General features: G+C 45.1%; 1 protein-coding gene and 2 long non-coding RNA genes across 4 annotated transcripts in view; 2 read left to right on the top strand and 1 right to left on the bottom strand.

The window, feature by feature from the left end:
- The window catches only part of PXDC1 (PX domain containing 1), a 38,731-nt gene extending 33,797 nt beyond the window's left edge, over window positions 1–4,934 (bottom strand). The window contains exon 1 of one of the 2 annotated variants that reach the window (XR_014529635.1): window positions 3,605–4,884. Coding sequence is in view for 1 of the 2 variants with exons in the window: in XM_083519739.1 (XP_083375865.1) it covers window positions 3,605–3,860 (256 nt within the window). In the remaining variant the exon portion in view is untranslated. Of the gene's footprint in view, window positions 1–3,604 lie in introns of both variants that reach the window. The other variant, XM_083519739.1, reaches the window with a different exon arrangement.
- LOC310714528 overlaps window positions 1–19,296 on the top strand; it is a 332,545-nt gene extending 313,249 nt beyond the window's left edge. The window contains exon 3 of the long non-coding RNA XR_014529870.1: window positions 19,286–19,296. This is a non-coding gene — a long non-coding RNA (uncharacterized lncRNA). The remainder of the gene's footprint in view (window positions 1–19,285) is intronic.
- Window positions 5,090–6,534, top strand: LOC310714507. Its single transcript, XR_014529850.1, has 2 exons — window positions 5,090–5,556; window positions 6,249–6,534. It is a non-coding gene; the product is annotated as an uncharacterized lncRNA (long non-coding RNA).
- Window positions 19,297–24,777: the final 5,481 nt, after the last annotated feature.

Genomic DNA, 24,777 nt, shown 5'->3' with positions numbered 1-24,777 from the left:
CATTCTACTCAAGTATAAACACGGTGATTCCTGGACTGTCCGCGGGCCGGATTTCGAAGGCAACTGGGCCTGATCCAGTCCCTGGGCCTTAGTTTGCCTACCCATGGGTTAGACTGAGAGGCACAAGCTCACCCAGCGAGCTTCATGGTTGAAGGCAGGGGGGATTTGAACCCTGGTCAACCAGGTCCTAGTCCAACACTCTAACCACTACACCACACTACCATTTTAGAGTAGAACTTCACAGAGCTACAATTCCCAGCACCATTAATAAGCTACAGCTCCCAGGTTCTTGGGAGGTGCATGTGCTTAAAATGTATTTTAAATGTATGGTGTGCACGCACAGCCGTAAACTGAGATGTAAGGCACAGCTATGCTTTTTGACCCCCCCCCTAAAGCAATTGCCAAGAATCGTAATAACAATTTTTTCTCCTTGGACTACTGAGTTTGCTGTTATGGGCAAGCAGCTATTTATCACAGAAAGCAATGCTAAAAAGACAACCCACATGCCTGGGAAAGCTTGCAGTGGGAGTGGATTTCAGAAAACACATGGGAGTCCTTTTCTACATCCCAAACTTCCAGTGCATAAAAAGTGAGAATGTCAGCAAAAGGGAATCTGAGCTAGTGTCGTTTTTCATGCATGCCAATTTTTTGCATACTCAGTTGCTGCTGTTTAACGTGGTGAGCGCAAACAAACTATTATTATTATTGTTGTTGTTGTTATTATTATTATTATTATTATTATTATTATTATTATTATTATTACTACACTCTGCTCCCTTGCATTCTAAAGTGGTACAATTCCAATAAGTGTTTATTATGTGCTTTTCATTATGTGCATAGATTGGCTATAAGATTGCCGCAAAACCACTTTTCTACTGTACTGGGGGGCAAAGGTATATTTCGTTATGGATAGTAATTACATGCATATGCCATCGGTTATATTGGGCAAAAATGGCTAATACCATAATTCACACTCTTAAGTCCCAAGCCTGCCTTTCTCCTTCATTTTCTTTTGTCCTTCACTTTAAAGAGTCCTCAACACAATTAATGAAGCTGCTGTAAGCCCCCTTAGTTTACGATGCAACCCTGCTGCACTTGGGACGTCATCAGCAGAGGATCAAGGTGCTGTGTCACAACAGTGAGACCTCACAGACTTGTTGCAAGGATAAAAGCGGCTTATGTATTGAAAGTGTTGATCAATCAACTTTGCATTTATGAAAAATGCTTTTTTTTTGTTTGTTTGTAAATACTGCAATTTGTTGAAAGCCCCCATTTGGCATCAAATTAAAAGTGCTATGCTAGACTCTCAGATACGGTGACCCTCCTGACCGGTTTTGTTTTTGTTTTGTTTTGAAGGTGTGTTCTGCAACGTGTCGTGGACACAATAATTATGCATTAGATTTATACTAGCCCATTCACAAACCATTCCGCTTTATTAGTTGTCCTGAGATTCATCCCCAACTTTGCTGCATGACTGGCCATCTGAAGGGGCACTCTTGCACACTAGCACAGCAAAAGCGGTGCCAAATTGTCCTCCCCCCCCCCCCGAGATTTCAGCAGGAAACTACAAGACGTGCACCATTCGGAAAAGAAGCAGTATGTCCGCATCAGAACTTTTGCAGGCACAAACAACACTGACTCCATATAACCGTCCTAATACAATCAGGAGCAGAAATTATGAATGTACAATTAAAAAGATGGGTTCTTAGTCCATAGATCATAGAATTATAGAGTTGGAAGGGACCACAAGGATCATCTCATCCAACCCCCTGCAATGAAGGAATTTCCCACCCAAAGTGGGGCTCAAATCCACAGTCCTGAGATTAAGAGTCTCATGCGCTACTAACTGAGCTGTATGATAGTTTTACTCAGAGTAGACCTACTGAGGTTCATGGGCCTAAGTTTAATGTTCATTAAATTCAGTGGATCAACTCTGGGTAAGAATAGCGTCGGATCCAATCCAAAATTAGGGTGGGTGGGTTTGTTGTCCATTATTTACCACACATTTGCAAGGAAGTAGAACAGAACGCAGGAGAGAGCCATTTCAAAACCAAATGTCAAACTTGCCAACATAGTTATTACTTCTGAATTGCAGTCAGGAAATGCATAACTCTGTATAATTGTCACTTGTCAAAACTGCCTCACAACTTCCTGTGGGGCTGTTCCTTCCTGATTATTTGGAAGAGTCATTCAGCCCTGAACGTGAAGGGCCAATGCTCCATAGTTCTGGAGATTAATCTACGATACTAAGATGGACCGCCCTCCCTAGGCACAAGCCACCTGCCTATCAAAAATAGAGAGAGATTTTTCCAGGCACTGTACCACATCATTCACACCCCACTCTAAGACTAGGCCACCTGAGATAACTAAGATGTGCTGAGTGGAAACGGGGCATTTTCTTAGGTTGCTATGCTACCTATACTTTTTAATATCGGTGCCAAGCCAATCACCTGCCTGGAGTCTTTTAAGACCGGAAGGTTTAGAAATCTGAAAGACTAGACTAGAATGGACCAATCTGCCTTCCTACACTTCCCAAGATATAGGATGCTCTACAAATTAGCCTCCTGCCTCTGGCACAGATCACTGGGCAAGGTACCTTCATCTCAGGCTATTACTTGACTCACTTATCAGCATGTCCAAAGACTGTTTGCACACGTTTGATGCCATTTGCTGAATCAGCACAACCCAACACTCACAAGCGTACCCAGGGCCAGAGATCAGCACTGAGAGTCGAAAAGGCTATCAGCAATCAAGGTGAGTGATTGACATGGCAGGGGGAGGGTTTGCTCACTAAACTCCTGCACAAAATTACCAATCAGTGTCCTCGCCTGCCTCTTATTTGGCACAAGTGTCATCTAAAAGCATGCCAAAGTGCCAGCAGAGCAGACAGGTCTAGATAAATGCAGTTCCTCATACAGCAGCTATCAGAGCTACAGCGGTTTTAGGAGTTAATTCTAGCAATCGCATCCCTAGTGTTATACACATGATGAGAGTCCACAGGATTAAAGGGCCAAAGACAGTACGCAATCTGGGTTCACACCGTCATTATCGGCAGTTACGAAGTGTGCATGCACACGAGAGCTCATACCAGTAACTAACTTAGTTGGTCTCTAAGGTGCTACTGGAAGGAATTTTTTTATTTCATGATCAGCAGTTACTTTTGCACATGCTCAGAGGCACTCTGAACAAAGCATTCCATACATCCCTGGACTTAAGTATTGGAGTCGAAGCAGTCCTTGCAGCCAAGCCCCGAGGACCCTCGCCTCCAATTAAGCCTGGCTATTGGATTCCCACCCATTCCACTCTCTTCCTTATTTCCCTTCCTATGTTCCTGCTGGAAAATCGAACTCGGGCCCTGGGGCGTAGTCCTGGCTGTAATCCTGCCCTGCAGCTAGAAAGGCACTCTGCACATGCTCGTAGTGAAACCCACCAGCAAAGGATTGAAAGGGGAACGAGAGGAAGAGGACCCTCCCCACGTCTCCCCAATTCCGAGGAAGGAAGCTCCCTTCCGAGTTAACGGAGACGCGGCGAGGAGCGTAAAGCGAAACGAGGGCGAGAGATAGAAGGGGGGGGGGAGAGGGAGAGCGGGGAAACCCGTGCCAACCTTGGAGCAAGGGGGACTGTGACAGCTCGGGGCGATCCTCGGGGAAGGAGTCGAGCAGGCGCTTGAAGAGGCGGCCCAGATCCGAGTAGCTGCGGTGCAAGTAGAGCACGTTCCTGTCCGACCACTCGGTGCGGATCTCGAAGAACTCCTCCTCGTCGCCTCGCCGGTTGATGATGAGCCTCCGGATGCCGTTGACCCAGCAGCCGCGCACGAACATGTTCACCAGAGAGGTGCCCTCAAACACGGCCGAGGCCATCCCGCCGCTGCCCGAGGCGCATAACCCCTCCGCCGGCCGGGGACTGGACGGGAGCGGACCGCCTCCGTCCTCCCAGGCGCGCCGATTCAGTGGAGAGGACGGGAACCCGCCATCGCAGGGCTAGGCGGCGTCGCTTTCGGCCAGGCGCGCTCCCCTCGGAGCTGCGCGTAAAGCGGCCCGGCGCCTCCTCTGCGCTCTTGGCCCGGGAAAGGGGGAGGTCTCCGCCCTCCTCCTCCGGCTCCTCCTCGCTTCCACTTGCCTCCCTGCGTGTCCACCAGCGCGGGATCGCGCCCGGAGACTTGCCCTCGAGCCAACCGGCCCCTTTTCGCTTTGGGGACACTACTTGAGGCAGAGGCGGGGATCCGACGACGGCCCAACCAACGCCACGGAGGAGCGCCTTAGTACGTGCTGTGCGCGCGCGTTAAAAACTCTTCCCTTTTTCTTCTTTTTTTTTGCAATCTGAGCTTCCGAAGAATCCGAAATACTTCGCTGGCGGGGCAAAGAGCTTGTTGCAAAACACGCACGCAAAAGGGCGGTTGGCTGGGCGCGCCAAAGGTGGCTTCCGATTGCCCCAATGCAACACGTGGAAGGAAACTGGGAGACGGGCAGCCCACTCCCCGAGAGTTCCTTCCTGCGACCGCTGCGTGGATCAGCTATTAGTCGGACATCGGTAGAAAACAGTGGCGTATTATTATTATTGACAGGTTAATGAAGGGCGGGTGGGATCGGAAACAGCGACGAAAATGAGCGGATTCCCTGCTTGCGTTTTCCTCCATCGCGGCCATCCCTAAGTTTCTAGTCCTGGGGGAGAATAGGATGTCAAGGAGGAGGGTTCATTTCCCCCCAAAAGGTTTTCCTTGTAAACAAACCGCAGCTGGTTTTGGCGAAGATAAGTTCAGAGATTGTTTTCCCTCTCCGGAGCAGAGCGGGTTTGCCGGTCGAACAAGCGGCGAGTTTGCAGCTTCCACGCGCGCGTTTGTTTCCACGCAGTCCTGAGTATGGGCAGGCGTCGAAAAAGCCGAGCGTGGCGCAGCTTTGCGCGCTCGTCTTACCCTACTGGGGGCTGTTCCGGAAAGAGAGAGAGAGAGTCCAAACTCTCCTCTTTCTCTCTCCGCCTTCGCAACAGCTGGAAAGGGCGGGGCAGATCTGTCCAGAGAGCAAGAAAAAAAAGAGAGAGAGATACTCTTCTAGCACTTCCTACGACAATCCTTTCCAGCAGCGGCAGTCTGAAAACAAAACAGCAGCCGCACACAAAAGGCGTCTCCGATGATTTGAAGAAGCTGCATAATAGAAATCCTGTTCCAGAGCCGACTGGAGGTTTGAGGACCTCATTCCAAAGCGCCCGCTGGCGGTGGATCCCGCGTCCACCCGCGGATCCCGGTCACGGTGGGCTTATTTGGACAGTTGGGTCCAGTCACCATTCATATTTCCCACAGCACTCCTTGGAAATGGCAGCTAGACCCAGGCAGCCACCGCTTGCTTGCTAGGAAGCAAGCTGTAAAAGGCACTCTGCCAGAATGGTGAGGGCCTAGTGGCTGCCCCAGGGATGCTGATGTGGGGCTTGCCCTATTCGGTCAACTTGTTATTCCATCAGTTTCCACAAGCACACATTTAAATGCTCTTAACGCTTTTGCACTCTTATGCCAGCGAAGTCTTTGTCTTCCTTTGCTGGAGTGGAGCTTCAGCAGAGGAGGAGGTAAAGGTAAAGGGACCCCTGACCATTAGGTCCAGTCGGGACCGACTCTGGGGTTGCAACGTTCATCTCGCTTTATTGGCCGAGGGAGCCGGCGTATAGCTTCCAGGTCATGTGGCCAGCATGACTAAGCCACTTCTGGTGAACCAGAGCAGCGCACGGAAATGCCGTTTACCTTCCCGCCAGAGCAGTACCTATTTACAGTGGTGCCCCGCAAGACGAATGCCTCGCAAGACGGAAAACTCGCAAAACGAAAGGGTTTTTGGTTTTTTGAGTTGCTTCGCAAGACAATTTTCCCTATGGGCTTGCTTCGCAAGACGGAAACGTCTTGCAAGTTTGTTTCCTTTTTCTTAAAACCATTAATACAGTTGCGACTTGACTTCGAGGAGCAACTCATAGCACGCGGTGTGGTAGCCTTTTTTGAGGTTTTTGAAGACTTTGGTGATTTTTGAAGCTTTTCCAAAACTTTTCCGACACCGTGCTTCGCAAGACGAAAAAACTCGCGGAACGAATTAATTTCGTCTTGCGAGGCACCACTGTATCTACTTGCACTTTAATGTGCTTTCAAACTGCTAGGTTGGCAGGAACAACGGGAGCTCACCCCGTCGCAGGGATTCGAACCGCCAACCTTCTGATCAGCAAGTCCTAGCTCTGTGGTTTAACCCACAGCACCACCTGCGTCCCTAGAGGAGGAGGAGGAGCACATAATTCCTAGCTCTGAACCATGTGTCCATGAGGGCCACAGCAGCAGAGGCAGGCCATTATAGGCGGTGGGCCTGAAGTTGCCATTAAGGGCAATGTGGCAGTCGATGGATTTAACCGAGGGGCCAGAATCCAGGATGATGATGATGATGATGATTTATTGAATTTATATACCGCCCTATACCCGGGGGTCTCAGGGCAGTTCACAGAATAAAATCAAGATATAAAACCACAAAATACCTAATAAAAATAAAAACAACAACCCAATAGCCCCCCCCCCCCCGAAAAACACATTTTAAAAGGTCATAGGATGTCAATCGGATCAGCCAAAGGCTTGGTTAAAAAGTAACATTTTTGCCTGGTGTCTAAAGGTGTATAATGAAGGTGCCAGGCAAACTTCCCTGGGGAGAGCATTCCACAGACGGGGCCACTGCAGAGAAGGCCAGTTCTCGTGTTGCCACCCTCCGGACCTCTCGAGGAGGCAGCACACAAAGACAGGCCTGAGAAGATGATCTCAGAATCTGGGTAGGTTCATATGGAAAGAAGCGGTCCTTGAGGTGTTGTGGTCCTGAGCCATTTAAGTCTTTATAGGTCAAAACCAGCACTTTGAATTGGCAGAAACTACCGTATTTTTCGCTCAATAAGACGCACCAGACCACAAGATGCACCTAGTTTTTGGAGGGGGGAAACAAGAAAAAAAATATTCTGAATCTCAGAAGCCAGAACAGCAAGAGGGATCGCTGCACGGTGAAAGGAGCAATCCCTCTTGCTGTTCTGGCTTCTGGGATAGCTGCACAGCCTGCATTTGCTCCATAAGACGTGAACACATTTCCCCTTACTTTTTAGGAGGGAAAAAGTGAGTCTTATAGAGCAAAAAAATTGGTAATTGGTAGCCAGTGCAGTCTGACCAGGATCGGTGCAAAATGCTCAAACCGTCTTGCTCCGGTGAGCAACAAGGCTGCCGAATTCTGCACCAGCTGAATGTAGCTGAGCATGTGGCTTAATGAAATGAACACAAACTGCACCATCTTGGCCCGTATCAGTTAGGTCAATTGAATACTCCTCTAAATATCCTTCTAAATTTTCCTCTAAAATGTCTTGGATATGCCTTGAATTACATTAATGGGTTCACTCATCCTTACCCCTGTTCCTCACTGAGGTATAGCTCCTTGCATGATAGCAGGGGAGCCAACTTGAATAACGTAATTGAGGCAGCAGGGAAGCCCCGCCCCATATAATTGATCACATGACATGGTGCACACCATTTGAATGACCTTGGCCCCCAGAAGTTGGCTCCTATGCATTACAGAAAACATAGAGAACCCGAGGAGAAACCCACAGGGCTTTCACTAAATATGAAGCTGGCTTGAAGCATCAAAAAATAAAATAAAGACCAGCACCCACCTGCAATTGAAATATGTGAACAGTACAGGTGTGCAGCTCTCAGTACTCAGCAGAGAAGCCTCTACTGCTGTCCGCGGCTGCTGCATGTTCACAGGAGTGCAGCCTTGAGTAGAAATCTGCATGATTTCACAGACAGGCCGAGAAGGGATGATACATTTCCTCCTCCTTGCCTCCCGTTGACCCCCCAAAGACATGATTAATCAAGGGAGTGAAAGCTTCCCCACCTCCGCCTCAGGCAAAGGGGCCTAAGGGAGCTGTCTCATTAAATGCAGCTGTCTGCCACCCCACCCCACCCCCCTCCGCACATAGTTTCAGATAGAGGCAAAGTAGGAATATTTGTGTTGTGGAAAAAGTGATGTGGGAGGCAATGGCTGCAAAGCGTCACCCTCTCGAGGGAAGGCTGGCTGGATGAGGGCACGGTGTGAAAAGCCTGGGGTGAGGACAGTGCTGAAGGAGCAACAGAAAGGTCATATATTGAGAACAGTTATAATACGTCCGAAAAGTGGGAGGAAAAAGAGAAGTGAGACGGTTTCGCCTTGGAAGAGGGTGGGTGGGAAGGAAGTGGTGTGTTTTTGCTGGACGTGAAGCCATACTTAGGCTGTATTCTCACTCCCTGCATTTCCAGAGCTTGTTTTTTAATCTGTGTTCACACTAGATTATCCAAAATGCATAAGCATCCTACACAGTGGTACCTCAGGTTAAGTACTTAATTCGTTCCGCAGGTCCGTTCTTAACCTGAAACTGTTCTTAACCTGAAACACCACTTTAGCTAATGGGGCCTCCTGCTGCTGACACGCCGCCGGAGCACGATTTCTGTTCTCATCCTGAAGCAAAGTTCTTAACCTGAAGCACTATTTCTGGGTTAGCAGAGTCTGTAACCTGAAGCGTATGTAACCTGAAGCGTATGTAACCTGAGGTACCACTGTATGTTGTTATAAAATACTTCTGCATTCAACAAACCTTTGTGCTATCAAAGGAGTTTCCACCTTCTCCTCCCCCCTCCCCCCAATGTGTATGTTGTGCCATTGCCAAATCTGCTCTGGGGGTTTGGGGGTGGGAACGACCCAGAACAGATTTAGAGGGTGCAGCAGGAAGAGGAGGGAGAGAAGTCTCTGTCATGCAAGGAAAAATCCTTGTGCTGGTGGAACCTTAGTCTTGCTGTTACATTGAATACAACCCTCTGTGGTGAAACAATATATTTTGTTGGGTTTCTTGCCTCCACCCTTTTGTCTGAAAGAATGAGGAGTTAAAATTCTCCCAACAAACAAAAAAGCCACCCAATTATAGTGACATCATAGCAGCAATTTACACCCCTCACATTCAAAGGAAGTTTTGCATTTTATTTCAATGTGTGGTGAATTGTGCCCCTTGGTTTTAATTCTAGGTTTGTATAAGCAATCCCTCTGCACAACCAAATTGTTGCATCTGGATACAATTATATCACTTTTAGCCATAAAACATGCTGCACATCACATCGCCGCTTGGCTTTTTAATGCACAGTGAAGCTACAAAAGCACTGGTGTTTCTTTGCAAATTACATAACTCTGAGTAATTATGTCACTACGAAGCAGTTTTCAGACAAACAGAATGAATTTCTGAAGATTGACTGTCGCAAAGCAGATGAGTCAGAAAAAAATCAAATCCCTTTTCACACACTTAAAAAACAAAAACACTGCAGCTGTTTCTGAATTTATTTGAAGTGCCATATAATGTTCCAGAATATAGCAAAGAAAACCCTGTTGAATGGTGCTTCTAGGAGCAGAAACTTTTTTCTATGGTGCCTCTAAGTCAGTTTGCACTGACTCTGTGCATTGTAAGGAGAGAGCTGTGGACATGTTTGATTGTGGTTTCTGTGTTATACTACAGTTGCACAAGCAGTTTCTCTGCAAATGTTGGCCACCACCATTTTGTTGGGAAATGACATACATCTGGGTATAAGTTCCATGGAATTAATTAGGAATTACTTCTGAATAAGCTTGGATCCAGCTGGAACTCATTGGATCAATTCACGTATGCCAAGTTACCTGCACAGATCACATATTTATTAGAGGGAGGGAACCATGTACACAAGACATCATCACATGAAATGAATTATTCGTGTCTGTTTCACTCTGTGTATACTTGATTATATGCATTCATTGCCCACAACACTTGCCCACGTGGCGTTGCAGAATGGCTAACGGTCTGAGCTGCACAAAGTCCGGCACAAATTCACTGGGTGGGAAATTAGTCTGAAAGGGAGAAAACACCTTGAGGAGTGGGTGTGGATGTGAGAGGGAGAAGAACAGGGTTCTCTTGCTGCTGCTTTCCTGTTTTCATTTATTTCTTCGCTTGAAAACAGATCTCTTGCCATTATAAAGTAGCTAACTGTATAAACAGTTCAGCATGTTTGGACACTCAAATTTAGTTGCTTCGTTGATGTAGAGGTGGCAGCCTCTTTATGAAGACATTGATCCGCCACCATCATGTGTAACTGTGCTCTTAGACAAGCTGCTTTTCCATCCATTCATGCCACTGGAAAAGGAATTTTGGGTTAGAGGTCCAGGCCCTATTCAGCAGAATGAACATGAACCCACCCCAGGGAAGCAGAACTGGCCTGCCAAATTTTGAAATAAGTGCAGTAATACATGTTCCATTCAAAGCAGCGGGGACTGGACTGTTAGGGTGAATGGGGTCACCACCCCATGGACCTTAGTTGGTCCCCAGCTAGCCTTCCTCTATCTCGCTTCTTATAAGTCCAGAAGGTAGCATTGGCTTTCAGCTTGCTCCTCTTCCTCAGTCTCAGTGTTGCTCTTATATAAACTCAGTAGAGTGAAGGATGGGGCAAAACTAGAATTAGTTGGCTCTGCCCGTCATTGGCTCTGACTTTATCTACCTTTGACCTCCTTATCTTCTGCCCCACCAACCAAAACGGGCACCAACCATCCCCAGTCCAAACAGTGCAAGACCATTGCAGCCAAAGTCTAAAGCTACCTAACCACACCACAGATTTCATCAGCCTCATATTCCCCTACTCTCACAATATGAGGGTGATAAGGCCAGTCTACCATACAGGAATGTTGTAAGGATTGCAGAGATCACGTATATGATGTTATATTATTTATACCCCACCCATCTAGCTGGGTTTCCCCAGCCACTCTGGGCGGCTTCCAACCGAATATTAAAAACACAATACAGCATCAAACATGTTCTTCAAGAGCCAATGTGTTGTAATGGAGTTTCAGACCCGGGTCCTATAGTGAGATCCAATCTCTATCCAGCCAAGAAACTCACTGAGCAACCCACTATTTCTCAACTTACACTATTTCACAGGATTCTTATCATTACCCCAGACTGGGATGACTGTCACCATGAGTGCCCTGGAAGAATCCATCTGTCATAAATAAAATTCATGAAATGTGCTATATAATGTAGTTTTTTTTATTGCTGTCAGGGAAATCAGCATTATGGTGCAACCCTAGTGAAAACCAAGCTATGGTCGGTAGATATAGAAGTAAGCCAAAGTCAACAGCAAATCCAGTTGCCCAAGCTGACATTGGCTCTGTTCAGATGTAATGACAGGCCATAATTATAGAAACATAACCACAGTTAGGTGTTGTGTCCAAATAGGCAAGCCATGAGTTGCGATCAGCTTAGCTACAAGGCAAAATAAGCAACCTTGGTTTGAGGCAGGTTTGCAAGCGATGATTAGGGCTACCTATGGTTTGTGACGACATTCATTCCAACAAACTGAAGTATGTGGCAGAGGCCCACCCATTTCTCAGAGTGGCTTGTGGCAAAGGCTTTCGCACATCCCTGACAGACGAGACTTCTCTTCTCTATGAGTTATTAGCTTTTGGGAATATTCAGCGTATTTCAAGAAGAGGGATTGATGTGACCCTTTGTGGCGTAAGAACAACATAACATGGTTCTTTTTGTTCCAGGGAAGCTTTTGTAATCTCTCTTGTTCCTATACATGGTGGTCCCTCTCGCGCTCTTCAAGGGAGGAAGCAAAACAAAAAGAAGAAAGAACTTTATTTCCGACAAGTTGCTGTGGTAACCCAAAGTGAATGTGCAGTCATAGGTCTCGGCTAGGGTGAATATGTCTATCCTGCTTCTATATAGGGAGACGGCAGAGACTGAAACACCTCATAAGAGGTTAAGTAGAACTAGGTGAGGGGGGGGGGGGGATATTTTCTTGAATGAAAGCTATTTGGACAAAACTAAGGAGTTTAAGTGAGTGTATCAACTCTTAAGCAAATGCCCCGTTAATTTTTGCCCATAATACTGTTGTGTTAAAGTAAGTAGGATGTCATGAGGCATTTTGCCTCAAAGTAAGATGGGTGCCGCTGTGGGTTAAACCACAGATCCTAGGACTTGCCGATCAGAAGGTCGGCGGTTCGAATCCCCATGATGGGGTGAGCTCCCGTTGCTCGGTCCCTGCTCCTGCCAACCTAGCAGTTCAAAAGCACGTCAAAGTGCAAGCAGATAAATAGGTACCACTCCGGCAGGAAGGTAAACGGCATTTCCGTGCGCTGCTCTGGTTCGCCAGAAGCGGCTTAGTCATGCTGGCCATATGACCCGGAAGTTGTATGCCGGCTCCGTCAGCCAATAAAGCAAGATGAGCGCCGCAACCCCAGAGTCGGTCACGACTGGACCTAATGGTCAGGGGTCCCTTTACCTTTACCTTTACCTAACTGTCAGAACATGGCATCCTAATGACAACTCTACAAGTCTTAGAGCCCCTTACAACTTAGTGTTAGAAAATGTTGAAATAACAGCAAAAACAACAATACCAGAAAAAGGCACACAACTTCTTTTTAAGAGAAACTCAAAAGTATCTTTGACTTAACATCTCCTGAGGCAAATAAGGGCCGAGCTACACATTACACCTCATGTACGAGCATATTTATTGTGTCTGGAGGATTCTTGAGTCGCATCCACTGAGGATAGCATCAGCTGGGGAACAACAGTTCCTCACGTACCACAGCCCCAATGAAAAACATTCCACCCAAGCTGCTCTTTGATCTGAATGAGAAGCTGCCATTGACACCATTGACAGCTCCCCTCCTACAGACCAAAGCTTGGTGGGTGATTTCACTGGGACTGAAGTGCAAGGGAAGGATTAGCTGCCCGCCCCACAAAGTCCAGATCACCTCCCACTCCAGGGCTACTTTAAAAAGCATGACACATTAAATCTGCATATTGAATATAATATGTAAGCCCTGTTCCGTCATGGAAAGAGGGCACTCACATCCTGTGAGCCGACCTGAGACCTGCAGGTATAGGGCGGTATACAAATTTAAACAACAACAACAACAAGCCACATTCTCACCACTGCATTTTCTGCTGGACCTGCCTCACTCTGTCCACACACTGGGGACTTGTCTGCAGAGAAGAAGCCTTCCAAATGTGTTTGGGCCATCCTCTGTAAGCTATGATTTTCTAAGAACAGTCATACCTTGGATTCCAAAAGCCCTGGAACACAGACGTTTTGGCTCCTGAACACAGCAAACCCGGAAGTGATTGTTCCAGTTTGTGAATGTTCTTTTGGAGCTCGAACATCTGACAGGGCCTCAGTGGCTTCTGATTGGCTGCAAGAGCTTCTTGCAGCCAATCAGAAGCCACGGTTTGGTTTTCGAACATTTTGGAAGTCAAATGGACTTCCTGAACGGATTCCATTTGACTTCCAAGGTACGACTGTATTGTGTAGCAAGCACTAGGGACATGTCTTGGACTGTGACATTGTTACTAACAAGCAACCCCATGCCCCTGATGCTCACACATTTTGTTTAAGTTACTGTATTTTTCTGTGTATAACATGCCCCCTGTGTATAAGACTTTTTGGGGACTCCAAATTGAGAAAATGGGGGGAGATTGCCTGGAGTTGTTGAGCTCTTTTGGGGGGAGATTGCAGGACACCCACAGCCAATCACACGCACATCGACAAGCCACCAATCGTCTTCACGCTCGCCAAAAGCAAGCACCAATCGCCCAACCAATTGCCACAGCAGCCAGTTGCCCAGCAGCCAGCAGACCTTGCCACACCTGCAAAAACACCGCTGAAAATCTCCTGCTCATGGCAGCCACCAATCGCCCGCCCCACCTCTCCACTATCCGTGTACAAGACGACCCCCATTTTTAAAATAAAATAACCTTGTCTTATACCCAGAAAAATACGGTATGTTTTCATTTCTTGTAGTCTTCTCATGTGCTACTGCAACACTGAAGTGATCATCTCACCATGGTTCTTTTCATCAGTTTAGAAAGCAACACATACACACAACTCTATCCTATCAGGATATTTTGTTTTCCTAAGATGTTTGTTGCACAGATGAGAAGAGGAAACACTTGAGTCAGGAAAATGTGCAATTTCCACACTCAAATTAACATAATGCAAAATTTATTTGCGGATGCCGGCTTTTTATTTCTACTGTGTGAGCCTTCAGGCGTCAAGCTTTTTCACACACAGACACCTTCAAGTAATAGCAAAGATTTTTTTTAAGTAACAAAGCACCCCCTGCAGTTAATAAGGGCATTTATTCATGCTTGCCTGTAAGCCTGGGATATAAAGTTCTTTATGGCATCCTGCATAATTCTAAAACATTATGGCACTTGTACAAGAACTCTGCTGAAAATCCACATATCATTAGAAGTTCTTTTTTGTACTTATTACTAAGGCTTTTTGCTATAATTGGGGGGGGGGCAGCACTCAATCTCAGGTGTGCTTCAGCTTAATTGTTTTAATCACCTTAAGCATGCTGGATTGTAACCTTACTCTTTAAACAGACACACCTTGATAATTTTGGCAAATCTCTATAAAATTTCAACTGTGAAGATTAAGGGAGTAGCCTTCTCTCCCCCTTAATGCATGCTGCCATGCCCATGTGGTGCACACTTTTTATAAAAGAAAAAAAGAAAAGAAATCACACATACTCCTTCACACATTTTAATTCTGTTCAAGTGCAAAAGGTATCCTAAGTGTAGACAGTCTGTTTTCCCAGAGTCTATTATAGTGAGTCATTTCACCATTGCCAAAGTTTGACAGACACTTTTACTCCATTTGTCCCTTTCAGGTAGACTTGTTTTCTTCCAGTACTTTGCAATTAAAAGAGGGGCTGAGATGGGCAAATGATTCACAAAGTACTGGATTTCCTTTTTCTTTTTCTTCTTTTTTAAACAGATTGTCCAAATAGACCCAGCAACAAGGTTTCAGGTTTTGGAAGTAGAAACTTGCCTATACAGTGGTACCTCGGGTTAAGAACTTAATTCGTTCCGGAGGTCCGTTCTTAACCTGAAACTGTTCTTAACCTGAAGCACCACTTTAGCTAATGGGGCCTCCCGCTGCCGCTGCACCGCCGGAGCACGATTTCTGTTCTTATCCTGAAGCAAAGTTCTTAACCCGAAGTACTATTTCTGGGTTAGCGGAGTCTGTAACCTGAAGTGTATGTAACCTGAGGTACCACTGTAATTTATTTGCTAGCTCAAGCACTCAGTTTTAAAATTGAGAAAGGAAATATTTTGTGTGTGTGTGTGTGTGTGTGTGTGTGTGCGTGTGTGTGTGTGTGTCTGTCTGTCTGTCTGTCTAGGCAGAATCTACCCATCAGGGAATTAGAAACCACTGGTTCTCCAAACTATGGGAACAATTGTTTTGTGCCCAAAACATATCTATCCAATTGTACACACACACAATTTCAGCATAAGTTGTAGAACTTTGTTTTCGGTTTGTTTGTTTGTTTTTAAAGCAAAGATCCCTGGTGGAATGTTTTTGCTCATGACTATATAATTTTGGCTGAAACGTAATGGTACAACCCAGGACAATTTGCAGCAAAACAATGGCATGCCTAGAAGAAAGATAGGTTTTAAAAATTATCGGTCCTCCTGGGCTGCAAAATATTGAATTTCCACCAGGGCATGAATCTTGGAGCTGAAAAATGTCCAAATCCAGTTCTCCTCTCAACCTCCCCGGTGCTTGCCTATTTGTTTATTTCTGCTATTCATTTTGTACCTCTTCTGGTAGAGGGATGTCATTTATATATTCTGGGCAGCGTCGAGAAAGGAAGGGGAAATACATCTGTTTCTCCACAGGTAATTGGAAATATTCATCCATGTTCCATGGACAGGTTTCTTATTAAAAACATTTATATTTTTATATCCATTTCCTAGCTGGCGCCTCTTTTATGCATATGGGAATAGCATTGCTAACCACTCTTGTGGAATCCAGAGACATTGCTCTTAAAATACTAGTGCCTGAGAGCATATATTTGCCATTCAAATATGTTTATAGCACCAGCAGCAATTCCTGAAAGTTATGGGTTGGTTCAACTACTGTATTTTTCGCTCTATAAGATGCACCAGACCATAAGACACACCTAGTTTTGGGAGGAGGAAAACAAGAAAAGAAAAATTCTGAATCCCAGAAGCCACAACAGCAAAAGGGATCATTGCGCAGCAATCCCTCTTGCTGTTCTGGCTTCTGGGATAGCTGCACAGCCTGTATTTGCTCCATAAGAGCGAATTTTCCCTTACTTTTTAGGAGGGGAAAAGTGTGTCTTATAGAGTGAAAAATATGGTAAGTGGTACTCAGAATAGACCCATTAACAGAAACGAACTCCAATAATAATAATAATAATAATAATAATAATAATAATAATAATAATAATACAGCAATAATAATAATTTATTTCTACCACACCCACCTGGCTGGGTTTCCCCAGTCACTCTGGGCAGCTTCCAACAAAATATTAAAAATACATTTAAACAGTCATTAAAAACTTCCCTAAATAGGGCTGCCTTCTGATGTCTTCTAAAAGTCAGATAGCTGTTTATTTCCTTGACATCTGATGGGAGGGAGTTCCATATAATAATTCAGTGTGTCTACTCTGAGTATGACTTGGTTGGATACAACTCACTCTGGGTGCACTGATGTTACATTTCCCTGCTCAATGAATTCTGGGCAGTGTAGTTCGCCCTTCACAGAGTTATAGTTTGCAGTAAGCTTTAACAAATTGCAGTGCCCAGGATTCTTTGAGGGACTCAGATGAAGCAATTGAAGCGATGATCATCATATTTGCCTATGACACCAAACTGGAAATGGTAGATAATGCCACTGAAGGTGACTGTCAGATGTGTATTTCACTCTGTGTAGATACACCTGTCAGGAGGTGAGAATCACTGTGATGTAGCAGTCGCACTAGGACCACGGACAGCCGTGTTCAAAGTCTGTGAGTCTGGCTGGGTGATTTGGGGCCAGTCACCATCTCAGAGCCTTGCAAGGTTGTTGTGAGAGTAAAATGTGGTATGAGACAGATAGACCTATGCATACGCCCATGAGTGAAGGACAGGCTAAACATGAATGAAATAAGTGTGTGTAGTTTTAACTGATGGGAGTGACTGGACTAGGACTGCGCAGGTTGCAGAAACCTGTTTACCCTGAACATTCGAAACCATATCTTAGCATCCAGCAATTGCTGACACTAGCCCTTTTCAGGCATTCATCGTCCTGATGTATAAACAAACCCCACCCCCTTGAACTCATCAGCTTTGCCAAAGCCCCACCCACTCTGACACATCTTCTCTACCCAGTTTGGAGCCCTTCGTAAGTCTGAGGGTGGTGTGCATTTAGAAGTTAGGGGTCTAAATCAATGCGAAGGGGCTTCCTGCTTCAGGTCTTCATTCTTAAATTCACAGAGGACTTACCGTATTTTTCGCTCTAGAAGACGCACTTTTCTCCTCCTAAAAAGTAGGGGGAAATGTGTGTGCATCTTATGGAGCGAATGCAGGCTGCACAGCTATCGCTGAAGCCAGGAGAGCAAGAGGGATTGGTGCGCACCGATCCCTATTGCTCTTCTGGCTTCAGCGATAGGCACGCAAAGCCTCTTGAGCGCAGCCAGAGCGCTCCTGCCTCTTCGCTCAAGAGGCTTTGCGTTGCTTTCTTGTTTTCCTCCTCTAAAAACTAGGTGTGTCTTATGGTCGGGTGCGTCTTATAGAGTAAAAAAAATACGGTAGTTAGTGTGATGGTCATCCAGTGGAGTGCTGCTCATTGTCCCCCATGTTACAGGGGTCTGATTCATATCCACAAAGAGTCAAGCATTTACTGTGGCCGGTCTCATGCTGCCTGTTCTTCCAGCAGAGATTCAACAGCTATCCTCCCTTTTGACCTACTGGTGTAAGACCTTTCTATGTGAGCAGGCAGAGCCAGGCCACTGATGGGGTGGGATAAAGCACCTGCCTCAGGTGGCAGCAGTGTAAGAGGTGGCATTCTGCTCTTGCTACCACTAGAACAGTCCCCCACCTTGCCATTGAGAGGGAGGCATTCTGGCACTCAAGATTGCTGCCCATCTTCCCTGCCCCTGGAGCAGAAAAGATGCACAGCCACACCTTGTGAAATGCCCTGGCTCTTACTTAGTTCAGTGAGAAGAGGGTGTTTTTAATGATGTATTTGTTGCATACATATTGTCGTGTATGCGACTACCCTAATATTTTATATGATGGTACATAAATAAATAAAATTGTAAATAAAAGAAAGGTGTCACAGCAAAGGACGTGGGGCTTAGCAGCACACCCTGATTTCCCCCTTGCAAGTTTGTTTACACATGAGGAGGGCAAACACCCAAATAGGGCTACTCTTTTCATCTTTTCATTTACCCACAATCACAAGTAGGCGCACACAACTAACTTTTGGTGCCACGATTCTGCACACCATCTGACAACAATACATCTTTGTAGTATTCCTTACCAAAACAGTCACTGATAGTTTTTTTTTAAAAAAAATCAAGGCTGTGACGTAAATGTCCTATATGTACTCTCAGTCCGTTCTAACTTGTCTACGCAGTGATAGATTTGCTTGGAATGTGCAGTTTTATCGGAGAATGAATTCTTCATCCTGCCCTCCACAGAATCCTTTCTTCCACTGCATCCCTCTCATTCTGGAACAAATCTTCCCTGGAATCTGCACTTGCAAGGAAGCTATAGATTCAGTGGCTAGTGGCTGTGAAAGTCCTTTCAGGGAGCTAAAGGATGATGTGTCTGAATGGGAGCTGAATGCAGAGAAGCAGCTATATTTGCTGTGTTCCTCTACATTCATTCACGTAAAATGGAGAGCCTCAGGCTATCTATTCCTACTATCAGAGCAGGGGAGAAACAGACCCTTGGTGCTTTGCAAGGCAAGACAGTTCACACCATAATTTTGTGTGTGTGTGTGTGTGGTCTCTTTTCAGTCCTCAGGTTCTTTTTCTGCATAAAAGTAATTTGAAAGACCTCCACCTCTCTTCTGTTTCATATAATAGAAGAGTATGAGATGCATACAATTTAAAGGTTTATCATAAATGCTCAAGGAAGTGTACATAACGTAAAAAGCCAGGTTCCATCCGAATGAGTGTTGTTCCTCACAGAAATAATGCTGTCCTTCTTTAAACCTCGGGGGAGGGGGAGAATAGCAATATTGTGATGGATTTTACTACCAGATGTTTGTGAATCATTGTGAACTGACTTAAGGCTTTCCCCAAAACCAGCTTCACTCTAAATTGGTTCCCTGTGTACTTCTGTTTTATTATATCTGTCCAATGATTCCCTTAATTTCAGATAAGCAGGTTGTAAGGATTGCTGCTTGTGTGGCCGAAACAGCACTACCCATGGAAAAAGAGAGATATCTGCAAGGAGGAGGAGGAGGAGGAGGAGGAGGAGGAGGAGGAGGAGGAGGAGGAGGAGGAGAATGCACAAAAATCTTTACAAAAACTCTATAAATCCTTCCCCCCACCAAAAAAAATTAAAAATCCCAATGAAGACTGAGTGTGTGTTATGTCAACAGAATGGTAATTAGCTGTTAAGGGAAAACTCTGAAAAATGAGTGGGAAGAGAATGAGATTGCTGGTCCCAGATATCTGTATCCAAATACATAGCTCTTTCTCTCAGGCAATCAAGGCAGCATCCACAGATTCCCACACACACACACTTTATCTTATTTATATTTATACTCCCTTGCAAGGAATCCGGGGTGTCCTATATGTTTGGGGCAGCTCTGCAAAGGTTTAGCAGCAGTGACTGAGTGGTCCAAGGTCACTAAGATTCGCAACGGAGTACCGTATTTTTCGCTCTATAAGATGCACCAGACCACAAGACGCACCTAGTTTTTGGAGGAGGAAAACAAGAAAAAAAATATTCTGAATCTCAGAAGCCAGAACAGCAAGAGGGATCGCTGCGCAGTGAAAGCAGCAGTCTCTCTTGCTGTTCTGGCTTCTGTGATAGCTGCGCAGCCTGCATACGCTCCATAAGACGCACATACATTTCCCCTTACTTTTTAGGAGGGGAAAAGTGAGTCTTATAGAGCAAAAAATACGGTAGTTTTGCCTTAATTCCTACCTTTTGAGACAGGATTGGAATTTCCTGGATCAAGACCAGTACGTACTCCATCCACTGCCCCACACAGCCTCTGTATGACAAACATTAAAGCCAAGGCTGTGAGGGGGACATACAGAAAACCTAAGGTCAAGGGTTTGCTGTCCTTTTGGTGAAGAGAAATAGCCACAATGAAACCCGTCCATTCCCAGGAATGAATTAGTAATATGTGGACCTCCTCTGTTTACCATTTTGAATGCTTCATGTCAAAACAAGCGTAAATGATTGGATGTGTCTGCATAGCATAATTAGGGATGTAAGCAGACTTCCAATGCAGAAACTGGAGCAATAAACAAAGTAATTACAAGAATTATTTCAGTCTAGTTGCAGTATACATCATTACTATAATTACAAAACTTAAACATGAGCCCATCGTACCTTTTGTTGTTCAGCTTGTGCAAAACAGCCTACTCATTGATTTAAAAAGAATTTTCTTTACAAAAAATGCACCTCTCTTTGCCACTTGGGTGGACAATATTCTCTTACATTTCTTTGGCTATCTAGTTTTGTCAGAACTTTAAGCAAGAGGAGAATTTCAGGCTAGCCTTTGTTCTAAAGGTGTCTGACAACCTGGAGAGTCTAAATGTTCTATTGCCCATCATTCCAAACCCTTCTGTCCAGACAAACCCCTTTTTAAAATCAAGTAAAAAAAGCTTATTTTCATAAGATTTATAAAAATGTATATGATTGTTAAAAAAACAACCTCAAAGCAGTTTACAAAGAGAAAGTACCTTGCAATTTTTGCTTCTGGCATGCTTTCAGGTTCAAAACTGTTTTTGGTTTGTGAGAGAATATGAGATATGGATGGAGCCTAACTGTTTTTCTTCTTCAAGGCAACTCCTTTGTTATTTATCCCTTTCCTGAATCACGAAGAAAGCAATCTTGTTCCTTCCACTTTCAAGCCCCTTGTAGGTTATGACTTTGGGTCATCTGTTGAATTCATTGGGGATTACCACCAGGTAAGTGAGTTGATGATTGTAAGCTAAGATGAACTTGGAATAGACCCATGAAAATCAATGGATTAAAGCTAATCTAGTTGTCTTGCCTGACATTGTATCTCTATGCTTGTATCAGCATTATATATCAAGGCATTATAATTTTAAATACATTCATTCCATTCTTATCATGCAATTTCTTGTTTGGCCACAAACAAGCGGTTGAGAGGGAGGATAATGAAATGTCATCAAAGGTCTTGAACTAGGAAGTCTAGCTGTGGGGCTTATTTTCAGGCATGCTTCAGCACCACCACCATGGATGGCCAAAGGCGGTATTGCAGGTGCCAGCTCAGCAGGGGTCAGGTGATACAGTGGAACAATTGGCTTCCTCTTAAACCTATAGATGCTGCAGGTTGCTTCAGTCTTGCCACTCCATCTGAGTTCTCAAACTATCTGTCCATACCCCTGTCTCTGCTTGGGCCGGCCCTGATAAAGATTTTCACACATGAGGCCTTAAATTCACTTTAAGCCTCTCAATTAGATGCATACATGTGCTCCTAGCTAATGCTGAAGAGAAAACAGAAGACAGACATTTGTAATTTGGGAGTATGTACCTTCTGGTCTATGGGAATAGGGGGGGGCTGTGCTCTAAACCACTGTGCCTTTGGGCTTGCCGATCAGAAGGTCGGCGGTTCAAATCCCTGGATGGGGTGAGCTCCCGTTGCTCGGTCCCTGCTCCTGCCAACCTAGCAGTTCAAAAGCACATCAAAGTACAAGTAGATAAATAGGTACCGCTCCGGCAGGAAGGTAAACGGCGTTTCCGTGCGCTGCTCTGGTTCGCCAGAAGCGGCTTAGTCATGCTGGCCACATGACCCGGAAACTGCACGCTGGCTCCCTCGGCCAGTAAAGCGAGATGAGCGCCGCAACCCCAGAGTCGTCTGTGACTGGACCTAACGGCCAGGGGTCCCTTTACCTTTACCTTCTGGTCTATTTATGTTTACATTTGCATTTCAGTCTAATTTAGTCAAATATCCTTTTAAAGCTAAGGTAGCTAAGCTGTGAAAATTTCCACATAAACTGAGAGTTCTATATAAACTTAGGTTTGTATCATTCTGCCAGTCTATCTGTCTGCTGATTCGTCCATGCACACTGGCAGATAATATGGTGTATTGATTCATGTATTCTCGTGGTGGAATAGGAGATTTTTTTTATGGAACACTTATTAGGATCTTCTGTTCAGAGCAGAACAATACATGGTGCCAAATGCAGACTGGTTAAAAACAGCAACTCCATAGCTAATCCCGTCTCCTCACTACATTAGATGCCACCCCCATAGCATAAAATCACAGCACATGTTTCCTCCACCCTCTCTAGCAGCGAACTGTAATGGAGGTGACACGATGACCTCACAGAGCTGAGAAACAAAGCTGTAGGAAGTCAGAAGAGAAGGAAGTGGGTGGTGGCCATCTGGAGTGGCAAACCTGTATTTCTGACATCTCTGGTGGTCACACCTTCAGCTATAATAACCACTATTAATCCTAATCTGACTGAGACTGCAGTCCTATGCCCATTTACTTTGGAATAAGGCCAATTAACTCAGTGGGGTTTATGTCTGAGTACACATGGTTTGTGACAAACCAGGATATCAAACCACAGTTTGAAGCTGGCTTGCAAGCCACACTTTAAGCTAACTGTGGTTTGCCATTACACCTGAATTAACAAACCACTGACAAAGCAGTGTTATTATGGCCACGGGTCCACCTTCAGAGGGAGATGTGAATGAATTTATTGGACTTTTGAAGCTCAATGCTAGACAGATGAAAAAACAAAAGCAGCCAAGCAGCTCTAAACTATGGTTGACTGTGGTATGTTTGAAAGCTCAAAGCCATGGTGCAGGTTTGCAACTATGGTTAGCACAAACAATGGGCTGGCATGATGCCTGACTCATAAAGTCTGGTTGACATACCTAAATCTTTAACCATCCATGAATGCACATCTGGGAGCTCTTGTCAAGTCCTGGGATGTTCATGAGGAACATTAAATAAACTACACTTTGGTTCCACACTACCATAGACACTCTGTTGCCTCTTTGCAATTCAGAATATCTATAGCTATAGCTGGGACACAGGTGGCGCTGTGGGTTAAACCACAGAGCCTAGGACTTGCCGATCAGAAGGTCAGCGGTTCGAATCCCCGTGACGGAGTGAGCTCCCGTTGCTCGGTCCCTGCTCCTGCCAACCTAGCAGTTCGAAAGCATGTCAAAGTGCAAGTAGATAAATAGGTACCGCTCCGGCAGGAAGGTAAACGGTGTTTCCATGCGCTGCTCTGGTTCGCCAGAAGCGGCTTAAGTCATGCTGGCCACATGACCCGGAAGCTGTACACCGGCTCCCTCGGCCAATAAAGTGAGATGAGCGCCGCAACCCCAGAGTCGGTCACAACTGGACCTAATGGTCAGGGGTCCCTTTACCTTTACCTATAGCTATAGCTAGGGAAATTGTTTGGAATGATTTTTAAAGGGGTTTTTTAAATCACTGCGGAAACCAATCTGCTCAAGGAGCAGCGAATAAATGTTGCAAAAGAGCACTGGCACAAATGAGTGGCCAAATTCTTAAGGACAGGATGTGCAAGTACAAGAGTAATGGACTACTGCTTCTGAAACCAAAGGTATGAAAGCATTCGCTGGAGAACAAATACTAATCACTTACCACAAGATATGCTCTTTACCAGTCTTCTTATTTTAATAGACTGCTATCATATGTTTATTTTTAATTTGGAACTGGGTAATCAAGAACTCTGTGCAACGAGTCTTTCAATAAAGAGATATGCCCCCTCCCAGCTTAGCTTATAGAAATATTGTGTCACTGCTGTGTCAGATCTAGGTAGTATTGTTTATGTTAAATGAATGCAACAGGATAATCTTGATCAGGCATTTTATTACATTCATTCCACGCCCAATAGCATCCAGGAAGGACATTCTCTCTTCGCAAAGTCAGCTGGTTACGTTCTTAGCATTCATTGTTCTGCTTTGAAAGAGTGTTTTGATTCAGCCTGTCACTTGCCATTCTAGTTGGATCAGGTGGATTGCATTTCAGGTATTGTCAAAGGGACCTGCCCATGACATGGTTGTATTACTTTCAGATGTGTCATCTAGGGGGTAGATTGATAAAGTGGACATCATCAGGTGTGACTGCTCTCAGCTTGGGTTCCTGACTCACGTTTCCATCCATGAAAGTTAAATTTAAAAGCCTGAACCCAAGATCAAGAGTTACCCACAATGGTGGGTGAAGGTTCCTGCAACGGTGAGGTGAACAGAGTTATATTCAAAAATTGCCACCAAGTATAAAAATTAAGATGCTCAACACAAGACCATCCTAGCTCAATTCTGCAAAATTTCCTTTTGCCTGGCTGGATCTCATAATTTGGGGAGACCTACTGCAAGTCTTAACTTGCAGGTGTTAGGCAGGAATTCAATATGTGTGGCTCTCCTTGTTAAAGTTCGGAACTGCAAGGAAATCAGCCTGATCACAAAAAAAACCTTTCAAGTCAAGTTTGACTTCTTGCTTGACCAGTGTTAGGAGATTTGCTCTTTCTTGATACTGTCTACCTTTGCCTTTCGGATGTTATGCTTTCCAGGTCTCCAGTGATGCCATCATTCATAAGAACATAAGGAGAGCCAATGGCCCAACTAGTCCAGCCTCCTGTTCTCAGACTGGTCAAATGTGGATGAAGACATCCAAGTTGCAGTGGGAGCCCAGTTCAAATGCTGTGGCCTCTGTATGAACTCCTGTCACATGGAAGGCCTGTAACA

This window comes from Podarcis liolepis (assembly GCF_965112155.1).
Source record: "Podarcis liolepis genome assembly, chromosome: 8".
NCBI lineage: Eukaryota > Metazoa > Chordata > Lepidosauria > Squamata > Lacertidae > Podarcis > Podarcis liolepis.
The sequence above is the reverse complement of the archived record's forward strand: the minus strand, read 5'-3'. Positions and strand labels throughout refer to the sequence as shown.